Here is a 15847-nt window from a genome sequence, read left to right as displayed (position 1 = left end):
GGTGGCATTAAATGAGATAAGTTGAAAGGTAATTTAGAAACTGTAAAGTAGGGGCACCTGGGTGGCTCAGTCCTTAAGCATCTGCCTTAGGCTCAGGTCATGATCCCGGCATTCTGGGATCGAGCCCCGCATCGGGCTCCCTGCTCAGCTCCCGAGCCCTGCATTGGGCTCCCTGCTCAGCCTGCTTCTCCCTCTCCCGCTCCTCCTGCTTGTGTTCCCTCTCTCTCTGCCTCTCTGTCAAATAAATAAATAAAATAAAATAAAATAAAAAGATACTGTAAAGTACGATCCACTTGTAAGGTGTTAAACTTTTATTGTTAAAATAGCAACTAACCTGGGGCGCCTGGGTGGCACAGTTTTGGGCGTCTGCCTTCGGCTCAGGGCGTGATCCCAGCGATCTGGGATCGAGCCCCACATCAGGCTTCTCCTCTAGGAGAAGCCTGCTTCTTCCTCTCCCACTCCCCCTGCTTGTGTTCCCTCTCTCGCTGGCTGTCTCTGTCAAATAAATAAATAAATCTTTAAAAAAAAATAGCAACTAACCTGTCATTATTTGTTTTATAAACAGTGAAACTGAAACTATGGAAATTAGGTAATTGGCCTCTGTCACCGTAGTTAATTAAGTGGTAGAGTCTGTGTCTGGACTCAGCTGTTTTGATGAAGGTCCAGTGTATGGATGCCCTGTGGATATTACCTTAAACCTTATTGATTCTTTGTTTCTCCATCCTTCTGCTCCTTAAAGCCATATATTTTTTAAATATTGCTGCTGGCATCCTATACTTAGAAGTGTTTGGGAAAATTTCATCTACTTTGGGAAATTTGATTTATTCTTGCAGGTTTAACTATGAATTCTGTGTGTATGGCTTTTGAATCAATTTCTTCGGCATTGACCCTCCAGTATCTTGAATGTTGTTCCAGATCAAATCCTGTTTTTTCAAATTCTTTTTGCCTTCTTTTTGTTCTGTTCTGCCAGTCACTCAAACTTGAAAACTTTTACACCACTGATTTTTAAGTTTTGTCAGTTATATCTCCTGCTGTCACTTGTATCTGTCCTACCTATCTTTTTTTTTTTTTTTTTAAGGTTTTATTTGAGAGAGAGTGAGCAAGAGAGCACGAGCAGGGGGAGGGGCAGAGGGAGAAGCAGACTCCTGGCTGAGCAGGGAGCCTGATGCAGGGCTCGATCCCAGGACCCTGGGATCATGACCTTAGCCAAAGGCAGACACTTAACTGATTGAGCCACCCAGGTGTCCCAGTACCTATCCATTTCTATTATTACCATCCTCGTAGAGAAATACAGACATTTATTATCTCATGTTTAGATAATTATAGTTACCTTTTAATCTATCTTGAGTCTTTTCTCTCTCTGGTTCATTTTATATCCTGCTGCCATATTTATGTTTTCTAGTAATGTCATTGTTTTTTTTTCCTTCTCAGAAGCCTCAGATTCATTACCTTAATCCCTTAAAATATTAGCTTTATATTCAGATCACTTGGATAATCTGGTTCTAATCTTTCTTTCTAAAGCTTTCTTGGTTCCTGAATGTACGATTCATGTATTTGTTCATTCAATAAATATTAATTACATCCCTACTTGGAGTTAAGCATTGACTTCCAGGAAGTTGACTTATTCAATAGTTGGTTTATAGACAAAAAGGTAAATAGACATATGTTAGATACCAGTAAGTGCTATGAAGAAAAATGAAACTGAGTAAGGTATAGAGTGGGGACTTTGAGGAGGATACAGGCAGGTTGTTAGTTATTTTAGATAGAGTGGTCTGGGAAGGTCTCTGAGGAGATGATATTTGAGCAGAGACCAGAATGAAATGTGGGAATGATGTGAATATCTGGGGGAAGAAAAGTCCCAGACAGAGAAGTCAGAAGAGGCAAAGGCACTGAGAGAAATAGCAAAGAAGCCAGTTGGCTACAGCAGAGTGAACAGAGGGAGAGGGAAAGGAGATGAGTTTGGAGATGTAACTTGGAGCCTTGGTAAAGACCTTGGATTTTATTTTAACTGTGATGGTAGCCATTGAAAGCTTTTGAATGATACGAAGTAATTAATGTTTAAAAAGTATCACTTTGGCTGTGGTGTAGAAAGTGGACTGCAGGCAGGGGGGAGAGGAAGTGAGGAGACCAGTTGGTATGTGCTTTATTAGTGAAGGGTGAATGGTGATTTAGACTAGAATGGTAACAGTGGTGGTGGTGAAAAATAGGGCAATTCTGGATAAGTTTTGAAGGTAGAGCCAAAGGATTTGCTTAAAGATGGGATATGAGGAAAGTTTTATACAGCATTTGGATGAATTAATGGTTTTCTGTTATTCTGAGATAGAAGAAATTTGGGGAAGACAGATTGGATAGGCTATAGATGTACAAGTTTTTATTTTTATTTTTTAAGATTTTATTTGAGAGAGAGTGCAGGAGTGCACAAGCAGAGGGGAGGGGCAGAGGGAGAGGGAGAAGCAGAATATCTACTGAGCAGGGAGCCCGACGTGGGGCTTGATCCCAGGACCCTGGGATCATGTACTGAGCCAAAGGCAGATGCTTAACCAGCTGAGCCACCGAGGTGCCTCTAAGTTTTGTTTTTAAATATGTCAGGTTTGATTTATTTTGGGAGGGGGTTATTATACATCTAACTGGAGATGTTGGCAGTTGGAAATAAGAATCTGGAGTTGAGGAAGGGGATTTAGAGATAATTATTAGCATATAGATAGTATTTTGGCACCTGATGCGATCACCAGATTACCTCCTGGGGAAAAGATTTTTTAGGTCTGAACTCTGGGGCACTCAACATTTAGAGGTCAGGTGGAGGAGGATTCAGCAATGGATAACAAGGAGTCATAACTGAAGCATCACAGAATTCAAGTGAAAAACCTGTCTCAAAGAGGAGTAGGTTAACTGTATCTTATGGTTCTAGCGTGGGAATTGACCATTGTATTTGAGAATGTGTAGGTCATTGGTAATCTTGATGAGTAGTTTCAGTGGAACGATTAGGACAAAAGCTTGATGGTAGGGAGTGGGAGGCAAATGAGACAGCAAGTATAAAAATTCTCAGAATTTTGTAATAAAGGGGAAAAAAAGGCAGTGGGTCTAGGTTTATATCTCATTGTGACTGATTGAGTAGAGAGAGAATAATTAATGATGCTGGCGAGACGGTGGGTAATTACAGGAGCAAAGTCCTTGAGCTTGGACACTCCACACAACCAAATTGTAATATTGTTTATTATATGCCTTTCCTTTCTCTCTTTTCCATGCCATCTCTGTTCATTTGACCATGGAAATTCATCCATGACAGACCAGATACTTGTGTCGTTGAATAAAACAGAGTAAGGTCTAGACCCATGAATAGACTTGTCCAAAGTCACGTGGGAGTTGGTGACATACCAAGACACGGGACTCACTCCCAGGCCAGTCCTCTACCCATGACTCTCTAGTACTTCCATACACATAGACCAAAAGGTGGGAACATTGGCTATATTTTCAGGCTAGGTCTCCTTCATCCTTCCAGTTACTCTCAGTTGATTTTCTTTCTTTCTTTTTTTTTTTTTTAAAGATTTTATTTAGTTATCTGAGAGAGAGCAGGAGCAGGGAGGTGAAGCTGACTCACTGCTGAGCTGGGAGCCCAATGTGGGACTCGATCCCAGGACCCTGGGATCATGACCTTGGCCGAAGGCAGATGCTTAACTAACTGAGCCACCCAGGTGCCCTGAGTCTTTTTCATTACCTGTTCTTATTTTTGTATTTTCTCCCATTTTTTTGCCTCCATATTTCTTAGCCAGTGGTTTGTTTATTTTTACCCCTTCTTGATTTTCAGCTTTGGTAGCATTTTATGATCGCCTATAATTATTGACTTTCTTTTTAACTTTGCAGTTTTAAAAAATTAGGTAAAAGTGACATATAATAAACTGCACATATTTAAAGTGTACAGTTTGGTAAATTTTGGCAAATGTATGTACTTGAGAAACCATCACTACAATCAAGGTGGTGAACATATCTGTCTGTAATCCCCAGTAGTTTCTTTGAACCTCTTGATAATCCCTCCCTCTACTTCTCTTATTCCCAGAAAACCACTGTTTTCTGTCACTGTAGGTAAGTTTGCATTTTTTGGACTTTTTCTTTTAAGATTTTATTTGTCAGAGAGTCAGCGAGCACAAGTAGGGGGAGCGGCAGGCAAAGGGAGAAGCAGCCTCCCTGGTGAGCAAGGAGCCTGATGCAGGACTCTGTCCCAGGACCCTGGGATCATGCCTGAGCTGAAGGCACAGACTTAACAGACTGAGCCACCCAAGTGTCCCATTTTTTTGACTTTACATGAATGGAATCTTACAGTATGTTCTCTCATGTGTCTGGATTTTTTCATTCAACAAAATTATTTAGAGATCTATCTTTGTTGTGTGGATCAATAGTATTCCTTTTTATTGCTGAGTAGTAGCAGCCTGTTGTATGCATATGCCATAATTTGTTTATCCATTCACTTGTTGATGGACATAGGGTTGCTTCTAGTTTTTGGCATTTATACAGAAAACTGCTATGAACACTTTTTTTAAAGATTTATTTATTTTTATTTGAGAGAGAGCATGTGAGTAGGGTGAGGGTTAGAGGGAGAGGGAGAAACAGAATCTCAGACAGACTCCCTGCTGAGCACAGAGCCTGTTGTGGGGTTCGATCTCATGATCCCGAAATCATGACTCAGTCTGAAATCAGGGGTGAGACACATAACTCACTGAGCCATCCAGCCACCCCAGTAACCTACTATTTTATTACTGTAGCTTTGTAGTAAATTTTCAAATCAGGAAATATGAGTTATATATATATATTTAATTGAGATATGATTGAAATAAAGTTTTAGGTGTACATGATCGTTTTCAGGATAGTTTTGGCTATTTGGGAGTCCCTTAAGATTCCATTTGAATTTTAGAATGGGTTTTTCTACTTCTGTAAAAAGCATCATTGGGATTTTGATAGGAATTATGTTGATTCTGTAGATTGCTTTGGGTGGCATTGTCAGTTTAACAATATTAAATCTTCCAATGCATGAACGTAGGATGTCTTTCCATTTATTTAGGACTTCTTTCATTTCTTTCGGTGGTGTTTGTAGTTTTCCATGTATAAATCTTCCAACTCCTTGGTTTAATTTATACCTAGGTATTTTACCTTTTTTTTTTTGTTTTTTTGATGTTGTGGATGTGTTTTCTTAATTTACTCTTTGAATTCTTCATTGCTAGCTTATAGAAATGTAAGTGGTTTTTTTAAATGTTGATTTTGTGTTCTACAACTTTGGTGAATTTGCTTATTAGCTTTAACAGTTCTCTTGTGGTTTTCTACTGACAAGATTATGTCATTGCAAACAAATAATTTTAGTTTTCTAGTTGGGATGCTTTTTATTTCTTAATTGCGCTTGGTGAAATTTTCAGTATTGTGTTGGATAGAAATGGTGAAAATGGGCATCCTTGTCTTTTTCCTGATCTTAAGGAAAAAATTTTTATTGTTTGACTATTGAGTATGATATTCACTCTGGATTTTTTATGTATGGACTTTATCAAGTTGAGGAAATTCTCTTCTTTTCCTTTTTCTTGAGTGTTTTTGTCATGAAAGGATATCGGATTTTGTTAGAGGCCTTTTCTGTATCAATTGAGATGATCGTAGGGGTTTATTCCTTCATTTTATTAATGTGATGTATTCTGTTGAATGATTTTTTTGTATGTTGAACTATCCTTGCATTCCAGGAGTAACTCCTACTTGGTCATGCTATCTAGTTTTTTTAATATACTGTTGAATTCAGTTTGCTAGGCTGTTGTTGAGAATTTCCCTAGCACAATTTTGCAGAGTAGGTATGTTGATTCTCTTGTTGCGTGTGAGTAAACTTGAGGTCAGTCACATGTCTGGTGTCATGTAGCCTTTAAGTGCCAGAGCTGGGAGTCAGACTCAGTTCTGAATATTGTCTAAAGCTTGTGATTCTTCCATTTTAAGGAGAGAAATTCTTAAATTGAATATGGGGCATTGCTATACTATAATATTTTCTTCAGTAATCCTTGTACATTAATATTGTATCACTGGTTCTTACCTTTGGTTTTGGTTTGGGAGAAATACTGGTTTTCCCAAAGTATTAAAATTACCATATTTGTTTTGTGATTAAGTTAGATTATGGAGTATAGGGTAAAAATGCCACAAGTATTCAGAGATGGGAAAGATCACTAACCTGGGATAGGTAGGAAAGTTTTGTGGACGTAATTAGTGGACATTCCCATGGGACAGCACATGGAGGGAGGGACATATTAGCAAATACAGAAGTATGCCAAGAGTGGTGTATAGTGCAGCAATAAGCCTGGTTTGACTGGAATGGAGAGGCATATTTAAAAATTAGTACAGAGACTGCTGGGAATATCGCGGAATAGGAGGATCCTGAGCTCACCTTTTATAGCTGGCCACCTAGACAACACCCACATTGGCATAAATAACCCACAGGGCGATCTGAGGATTTGCAGAACAGACTCTCCCGCAGCTGGATGTACACAAGACGCCACAGCAAAGAGGATCCATCCCCTTCGATTAGCTCTTGGCAAGATCCCATCAGAGCAGTGCCACAAGCCTGGCTGTGTTCAAGCAGCCCAGACAAGGGCCAGCACCACTCCAAAGTGAGTCCTGCTTCAGGGAGAGGGGACGATAACCACATACCAGTCTGACTGCAACCCCAGCAGTGGGTTGGGGAGGCACTTGGTCTGACTGCAGGCCCCCCCACCAATAAAAGCTTGTCAGGGGACAACACAGGGAAAGTGCCCTGCAGTTTGTTGCTACTTCATCTCTGGCAAACACCTGGTCTTACTCAACTCAAGCCCAAGGCAGCCCCAGACTGGCCCACTAACACTACAGGCACCAGACTCTGCCCACAACAGGTGGAGAGCCATTGTAGGCTGGACTGAAGGCAAACAGAGCTCGGCCACAACAGTAGGACACCCCTGTAGCAACACATATAGGAGACACCCTTGAAGCACCATTTTCTGGTGAAGAGGAGACATTGCACTGTGGGGCACTACAGTGCCTCTTCATAAAGCCACTGCTTTTAAGTGTGGGAGACATAGCTGACTTTTCTAACACATAGAAATGGACACAGTAATAGACAAAATGAGGAGACAGAGGAATATGTCCCAAATGAACAAAATCATAGCAAGAGACCTAAACCAAATGGAATAAGTAATATGTCTGAGAGTGAATTTAAAATAATGCTCATAAAGATACTCGCTAGAATTGACAAAGGAGTGGAGGACCTCCATGAGACCCTCTACAAAGAGATAGGAAACCTAAAAAAGAACCAATTAGAGATAAAGAACTCACTAAATGAAATTAAAAATAGACCAACTGGAATAAATAGCAAGCAAGAGGAAGTGAAAGAATGGATCAGCAACCTGGAGAACAGAGTAATGGAAAGTAATCAAGCTGAGCAAGGGGAGAAGGGGAAAAATATACACAAACTGAGAATAGACCCAGGGAACTAAGCGACACTGTCAAGCGTAACAGTCGCATGATAGGGATCACATAAAGAGAGAGAAAATGAGGCATAAGATTTATTTGAAGAAATAATGGCTGAAGGCACTGTCAGGCATGACACTCGCATGATAGGGATCACATAAAGAGAAGAGAGAGAAAAGGAGGCAAAAGATTTATTTGAAGAACTAATGACTGAAGACTTCCTGAATCTGGGGAAGGAAAGAGAAATCCAGATCCAGGAGGCACAGAGAGCCCCCAACAGAACCAATCCGAAGAGCTCTGCATCAAGGCACAAAGTCAACAAGATGGCCAAAAGTAGTGATGAAGAGAGAATTTTAAAAGCAGCAAGAGAAAGGAAAGCATTACATACAAGGGAAACCCCATAAGGCTATCAGTGGATTTTTCAGCAGAAACTTTGTAGGCCAGAAGGGAGCTGCATGATATATTCAAAATGCTAAAAGGAAAAAATCTGCAGCCAAGAGTACTCTATCCAGTAGGGCTTTCTTTCGGAATAGAAGGAAAAGTAGAGTTCCCCAGAAAAAAGTTAAATGAATTCATGACCAGGAGCAAAACCAGCCACGTTCCTATCACACATGATGCCATCGGCCTGTGGGTCCCAAATCCACAGTCCAACTGCCCTTCTGCCTGAGTCAGCATGCACTGCCTGCCACCTACTTAATGCAAGTCCAACACACCTTCACCTCAGAATGACAAGGATTCAAACTGATTCTCTTCCCCTCAAATTCCAGCTCCTATGCTCAAGTGGGCATAATTATAAGAGCAGAATGAAGCAACCCAAATAGTGACACTAATTCATCTCCAACAAACACGTCAGAGAACGATGCATACAGCATGATTCTGGTTACTAAAAGAAACACTCTCTCCCCCCAATAAAAAATAAAAATATGGACTGTTCACTCCCTGTCACTCCCAACCTTTTTTTTTTTTTTTTTTTAAGATTTTATTTATTTTAGAGAGCTCACGTACCAGTGGTGGGGGCGGGGAAGGGGCAGAAAGGGAGGGATGGGGGAGAATCTCAAGTAGACACCACACTGAGCGCAGAGCCTGACATGGGGCTCCATCTCACATCCCTGAGATCATGACCTGGGCTGAAATCAAGAGTCGGATGCTTAACCGACTGAGCCACCCAGATGCCCCAGTCCCAACTTTTGTAGAGCTTATAGTATAGTAGGGCAGAGGAGACCCAACAAATAAGTCAGTGTAATAAAGTGTTATAAGCACAGTGAAGGGAGAAGTACAGGTTGTTATGTAGAGCGTCAGGGCAAACTTTCTGGAGGAAGTGATGTATAAACTGAAATCTAAAGGATGAGTAGGGATAATATAGTTGAAGAGAGGTGTTGAAGAATATCCTGGGCGCAGAAAGGAAATATACCTAAAGGCTTAACCTTGTTAGGGTCCCCTAGATTGAGGTAGAAGATGACACTAGAGGGGTGTGGGCTGAAAAGGGTACTATGGATTTAGCAGAGCATTGTTTGAGAGGACGAAACCCGACCCAAATCTTATGTTTGCTGAGGGACCAAAGAAATGATCTTCAAGGTTATTAAGAACAGAGAAATCCTTTTGTATCTATTTCCTTTTTCTTCCAGCTTTATATATTCTTTGCTATGAAGTACCCTTTTCTTTATTATGTTTTATCTTTTATAATCCTTTAAGGTTTCCTTGGGAGTTTCATTTCTGAGTTAATTATTTAACTTTGAAAGCTTATGTTCTTTTATAGAAGTAGAAAGGGATAAATAGAAATAACAGCCATGGCGAGTATATAGGTATGGGATTATAGATACTTACCTTGAAACATTTACTAGTCAGTAAAACATTTAATATTTAACCGGGAAGATATTATTTTTGGAAACGTATTCAGAAAATTTTAGTATCTCCTTTGTGTATGATATAAAACTGTTCCCTATCCAGTAATAATTCAAATGATTAAATTAAAATTTGAAGCTTAGTAGAGATATTGTTCTCTTATAAAAGCTTTTTATAACTGTGAAGAAACCAAATTATGCACATATTACTGAACTATAGAACTCTTTTAAGACATTAAGTTTTGTATTGCTTATTCGTATTTTAGGTCTAATTTATATATCAATATTATATATTCTTCAAAATTAGTTAACTTTTCAGAAAGGAGTTTAATATCATCTTAGACTTTCTCAGGGATTTTATGAGAGGTTAGTTAGAAGTAAATCATCACTGGTTTATTTTTAGAGTGGTGGTTACTGTATCATTGTTTTTGTGAAGATTATCTGCAACTTCCTTGTGGAATCCAGATTGTCTTAGGATCACTTTCTTTCCTATGAGAAAATAGCTTCTTAACTATTTTGGAATGAGTTCTGTCCCTTTGAAAATTTGTCCCCGTCATGATGATAATGAGAAGGAGATAGTAGATTGATTGCTTGCTATTTCTATAAGTCCTTTATAATTAATACAGGCACTAGAGAGTTAAACTCATTAAATTTGGTATGTAAGTATTCAGTATGTACAAATTAAAGTAATGATGTTTCTAAAATCAAAATCTAATTTTTTGCCTCCTTAGCGCTGGCTGACAGAGCAGAGAGCTCAGTGTCCTCATTGCCGGTAAGTGCTTCGCTCTGATTATTTGTGAATTTGGAAAATAGTAAGGTGATGGGATTAGAGTTGTTCTGCATCCTACCACATTTCTCCTCTTTGTGAATATAGTTGAAAAGAAAATAAGCAATCTGTCTAGATAAAGAAATGCAAACTAATTTATCTGTCTCAGAATTATGTAGAATGGAATACATTGTTTACCTTCTTTTAGAGAAACATTGTGTAACAACTTTTTATAATTAAAATTTAAAAGTTTTCTATTTTTTTAGGGGGGGAGAGTAAAGGGAGATGGGGGAGAGAATTTTCTTTTTTTAAAGATTTATTTGAGAGCATGGACCTGCATGAGCTGGGGGGGGGGAGGGTAGAGGGAGAAAGAGAATCTTAAGCAGGCTCCACACCCAGCGTGAGCTGAACACAGGGCTCAAACCATGACCCTGAGATCATGACCTGAGCTGAAATCAATAGTCGGATGCTTAACCGACTGAGCTGTCCCTGATACTGAAGTTTTCTAATTAATACAGATAAATAAAATAAAAAGTCTTCTATTTCTGATACTCCCTGCCTGATCTTTTCATTAAATAACACTTTCAAAAGAAATGGTTAGATTTCATATCTATTTTTCTAGACATTTTTCTAGGAGTATACTGATATGTATACATATACATTTTTTTCTTAAAACACACAAATGATATAATACTATTTTGGAGGTTTTTTTTCATGTAAAATATGTGGGGCTTTCCTTGATGATATGTACATATGTGTCATTTTCAAAGAAGTGTGCATAATAATCCACTCTGACGATATGTTGATTTATTTATGCTTACATTCAGAGACAGTTAGGTGGTTTCTACTTTTGGTTTTTTCATATAATGATGCAAGATTACATTGAAAGAAAGGTTTTTGCCATTTTACATTCCTAATAATAGATACAAAATTGCCTTTTTCTCACAGTCTTGCCAATACTGATTATTATTAGTCTTTTTAGTCATTCGATTAAATGAAAAAGGCATTTTGTTTTGAATATGCTTTTTAAAAAATGATTGATACTGAGCATCTTTTGAAACATTTAGCTACCTGTATTTCTTTTTTCTTATACTATCTACCTCTTCACCTCATTTGATTGCCCATTTTCATCATGTATTGTTTACTTTTTCATATTAACTTTTAAGAAAATCAGCACTATCAAATAGAACTTTCTGTAATGATGGAAATATTCTATAGCTTTGCTGTCCAATTCTAGGTACCTATGGCAATTGAGCACTTGAAATTTGTCTAGTGTGACTTTAATGAAATTTTATTCTTATTTAATTTTAATTAATTTTTGAGTTTTAAATAGTCACATGTGTCTGGTGGCTATCATTTCGGACAGTATAATTTAGACTGAGGAATTGAGAATTCAATCTGTAATCTGAATTTTTTTTTTTGTAAATAACCTATTAAGGTAAAAATAAGTTGCAAACCATACTTTTCATTGAGTCTGCTATTATTTTAATAGTAATATGGTATGAATATGATTGTTAGCTCTGTTTTGAGGAATGGGTTTATTGGATAATTTCTTTTTTTGTGACTATCCTCTCGTTCACTCTGTATAATGTCCTCAAGGTTTATGCGTGTTGTAGCATATGTCAGAGTTTCATTCCTTCTTAAGGCTGATTAATATTCCATCATGTATATGTATCACATTTTGTTTATCCATTCATCAGTTGATGGACATTTGGATAGCTTCCACTTTTGAGCTTATTGTGAATATTGCTATGATCATGGGTGACATCTTTTCTAGACCTGCCTTCGGTTTTTTTGGATATATACCCAGATTTGGTATTGCTGGATTATATGGTGATTGTGTTTTTAATATTTTCAGGTATAGTCGGCAAATAAAATTGTAAGATATTTAAAGTGTACAATGTGGTGATTTGACATGTATGTATACATCGTGAAAAGTTTCCCTCTGTTGATTTAATTAACACACTCATCATCTCACATGATTACCTTTGGGATGTGTTTATGTTAAAGAATAGTCTCAAATTCCTGAATCAGAATATATGTACATATTTTTTTTCCAGTGCTCCACTCCAGCTACGAGAACTAGTAAACTGTCGTTGGGCAGAAGAAGTAACACAGCAGCTTGATACTCTCCAACTCTGCAGTCTCACCAAACATGAAGAAAATGAAAAGGACAAGTATGCCTTCAGTTTCTTTGTTCAAGTATTTGATAGATGTTGCCATATGTTATGTTTTTTTTTTTTTAAACATTTTATTTATTTATTTGACAGAAAGCACAAGCCGGGGGAGTGGGAGAGGGAGAAGCAGGCTCCCTGCTGAGCAGGGAGCTGGACTCCAGGCTCAATCCCAAGACCCCAGGATCATGACCTGAGCCAAAGGCAGGTGCTCAACCAATTGAGCCACCCAGATGCCCCTACCATATGTTATTTTAATGACACTATTCAAAGTTTCTTTTTCATTTTATAGGTGAACAACACTTAAGTATTTTTCTTCCGGCATGGTGTGGGTATCACTATTTTGAAAAACCCTTCTGACTTTTGATTGGCTTCTTTTATGGGAACTTCTCATAAAAGAAGTGGAACTGCTAGATGCCTGCTGGCTCATCTTCCCTCGATTTGCTGAAGGTGTATATAGGCCATTGATAAAGAATTGTTCTGATAAATTTCCTATATTATAAAAGCTGTGTTCTAAATTTGGTAGTGTGAAAATCAGGCTAAATGAGCTTCCAGGTAGTATCTAATATGCTGGTTTTTTACACTTTTATTAATTTCCTTTTGGTATTCAGATTACTTACAAATGAGAAATATAAAATGTAGACCTGTTAAGGTATTTAAGCTCAGTGTACTTCATTAGTGAGAAGCTTTTTTTTTCCAAAGATTTATTTATTTTATTAGAGCACACAGGGGGAGGGGCATAGGGAGAGGGAGAAGGAGAAAAGCAGACTCCCCACTGAGCAAGGAGCATAACACAGTCTGGCAGTTTCACAACCCTGAGATCATGACCTGAGCTGAAATGAAGAGTTGGGACACCCAACCAACTGAGCCACCTAAGTTCCCCTAGTGAGAAGCTTTTTAAGAAATGCAACAGTGTGTCTCTTTTTTTTTTTTCTTTTTTAAAAGTTTTATTTGTTTATTTGAGAGAGCACAGAGGGAGAGTGAGAGAGAGAAGCAGACTCCCCGCCGAGCAGGGAGCCCAATGCTGGGCTCCATCCCAGGACCCTGGGATCATGACTTGAGCCGAAGGCAGACGCTTAACTGACTGAGCCACTCAGGAGCCCCTAAAATTTACTTCTTAACCGTTTTTAAGCTTACAGTTCAGCAGTGTTAAATATATTTACATTGTATACTAGTCCCCAGAACTTTTTCATCTTGCAAATCTGAAACTCTCTACCCATTAAATAATAATTCCCCATTTCTCCTTCCACCAACCCTGGCAACCACCATTTCACTTTCTGTTTCTATGAGTTTGACTACTCTGGATTACTCATGTAAGTAAAATCATACAATTTTGTTTTTTTGCTACTGTCTTCCTTGACTTTACATAATGTAGTTTATATCAGAATTTCATTCCTTTTTTAAGGCTGATTAATAATCCATCATGTATATGTATCACATTTTGTTTATCCATTCATCTGTTGGTGGACATTTGGATTGCTTCCACTTTTGGGCTGTTTGAACGATACTGCTATGATCTTTCCTAGCCCTTGCCTTCAATTTTTTCTTTTTCTTTCTTTTTTTCTTTTTTCTTTTCTTTTTCTTTTTAAGATTTTTAAGTAATCTCTACACCACAATGTGGAGCTCAAGATCAAGAGTTGCACACTCTGGGGCGCCTGGGTGGCTAAGATGGTTAAGTGTCTGCCTTTGGCTCAGGTCATGATCCCGGGGTCCTGGGATCGAGCCCCTTCGTTGGGCTCCCTGCTCGGTAGGGAGCCTGCTTCTCCCCCTCCCTCTGCTGTTCCCCCTGCTTGTGCTCTCTCACTCTCTCTGTCAAATAAATAAATAAAATCTTTAAAAAAAAGAAAAAAAAAGAGTTGCACACTCTACTGGCTGAGCCAGCCAGGCACCCCTTTTTTGGATATATACCTGGCAGTGATACTGCTGGATTATATGGAATTCTGTTTTAAATATTTTGAAGAACTTCCATACTGTTTTCTGTGACAGCTGTACCATGTTACATTCCCACCAGCAGTGTACAGGATTCCAATTTCTCCGCATTTTTGCCAACACTTGTTTAATTTTTTTGATGGTAGCCATCCTAATGGGTATGAGGAAATATCTTGTGGTTTTGATTTGCATTTATCTGATGATTTGGATATTGAACATTTTTCATAATGCTTATTGGTTATTTGTACATCTTTGGAGAAAAGTGTTAAGTCCTTCGCCCATATTTTAATCGGGTTTTGGGGGGGGGTTTGGTTGTTTTTCTGTTGTTGAGTTGTGGGAGTTCTTTATATATTTTGGATATTAGCTCCTTATCAGATATATGATTTGCAAATACAGTATCTTACTCCATAGACTGCCTTTTCACTTTATTGTGTCCTTTGATGTACAGAAGTTTTAATTTTTTTTAAGATTTATTTATGTGTTGTAGAGAGGGAGCACACAAGTGAGAAGGGCAGAGGGAAAGGGAGAGGGAACCTCATGCAGACGCCCCACTGAGCTTAGAGCCCAACATGAGATCACGACCTAAGCCAAAACCAAGAGTTGGATGCTTAACTGACTGTGCCATCCAGGCACCCCCAGTTTTAAATTTTGATGTAGTTCAGTTTATTTATTTTTGTCTCTGTTGCATGTGCTTTTGGTGTCATGTTTAAGAAATAATTTTGAATCCAATATCATAAAGCTTTTCTCCTGTGTTTTCTTCTAAGAATTACGTCATATGAAAACATATAAAATGTCTATTCATTTGCAAATCTTTTGTTGTAGGATCAAAGTCTTATCTTTGATTAGGTCTTTGACCTACTTTGAGTTAAATTTTGCATGTGATAAAAGCTAAAGGTGTTTGTCTGCTAGGGCTGTCATAGCAATACCACAGACTGGGTGGCTTACATAACAAATCTATTTTCTCATGGTTTTGGGGCTGAAAGTTTAAGGTCAAGGTATTATGAGGGTTGGTTTCTGGTGAGGCCTTTCTCTTTGACTTGGATTAGGGCTGTTCCTTGCTGTGTCCTCACAGGGCCTTTTCTCTGTGCACACTTCTGGTACCTTTCTCTTCTTGGGCAGACCACTTTTGTTGGGTTAGGGTACCACCCTTATGACCTCATTTAACCTTCATTATCTCCTTAAAGACCTTATCTCCAAATACATTTACATTAGGGCTTCAACATAGGAATTGGGAAGGATGTAGTTTGGTTCGTAACCAGGTCCAAATTCATGTTTTACATGTGGATATCCATTTTAAGGGGAACCTCATTTTTTAAAATTGAGTTGTTCACTTCTTATGAGGATATGGTATTACATTATACAATTGCATGTGTCTTGATTATTGTTAGCATTGACCACATGTTGGGCAAATTTTTTGTATATGCACACATGTTCGTGTAGGTATAGGCTCATGTGATTTGCTCAAAATGTAGTAAGAAAGAACTTATCTATAGTGATGCTAGAAAATGATGTTATATTTATATTTTCTTTAGAAATTAGTCTGCATTTTTCATGATTGTAAAGTCTTTATAAATTAATGAAAACAATACTTAAAAAAATTTTGTGTCCACATGTGATTTTTTAGCTTAATTTATAGAAGCATAGAATGCATTTTATATTGTTTCCTGAGATATAATCGTTTA

General features: G+C 38.2%; 1 protein-coding gene across 10 annotated transcripts in view; it reads left to right on the top strand.

Annotated features, from left to right (window-relative positions):
- TRIM37 (tripartite motif containing 37) overlaps positions 1 to 15847 on the top strand; it is a 151441-nt gene that overhangs the window by 3829 nt on the left and 131765 nt on the right. For all 10 annotated transcript variants that reach the window (XR_006411500.3, XM_057317998.1, XM_026517457.4 and 7 more), the window contains exons 3-4: positions 10028 to 10068; positions 12123 to 12239. Coding sequence is in view for 9 of the 10 variants with exons in the window: in XM_057317998.1 (XP_057173981.1) it covers positions 10028 to 10068; positions 12123 to 12239 (158 nt within the window). In the remaining variant the exon portion in view is untranslated. The remainder of the gene's footprint in view (positions 1 to 10027; positions 10069 to 12122; positions 12240 to 15847) is intronic.

This window comes from Ursus arctos, unplaced genomic scaffold (assembly GCF_023065955.2).
Source record: "Ursus arctos isolate Adak ecotype North America unplaced genomic scaffold, UrsArc2.0 scaffold_24, whole genome shotgun sequence".
In the NCBI taxonomy this organism is placed as follows: Eukaryota; Metazoa; Chordata; class Mammalia; order Carnivora; family Ursidae; genus Ursus; species Ursus arctos.
Note: the sequence above shows the minus strand (reverse complement) of the source record. Positions and strands in the feature narration are given on the sequence as shown.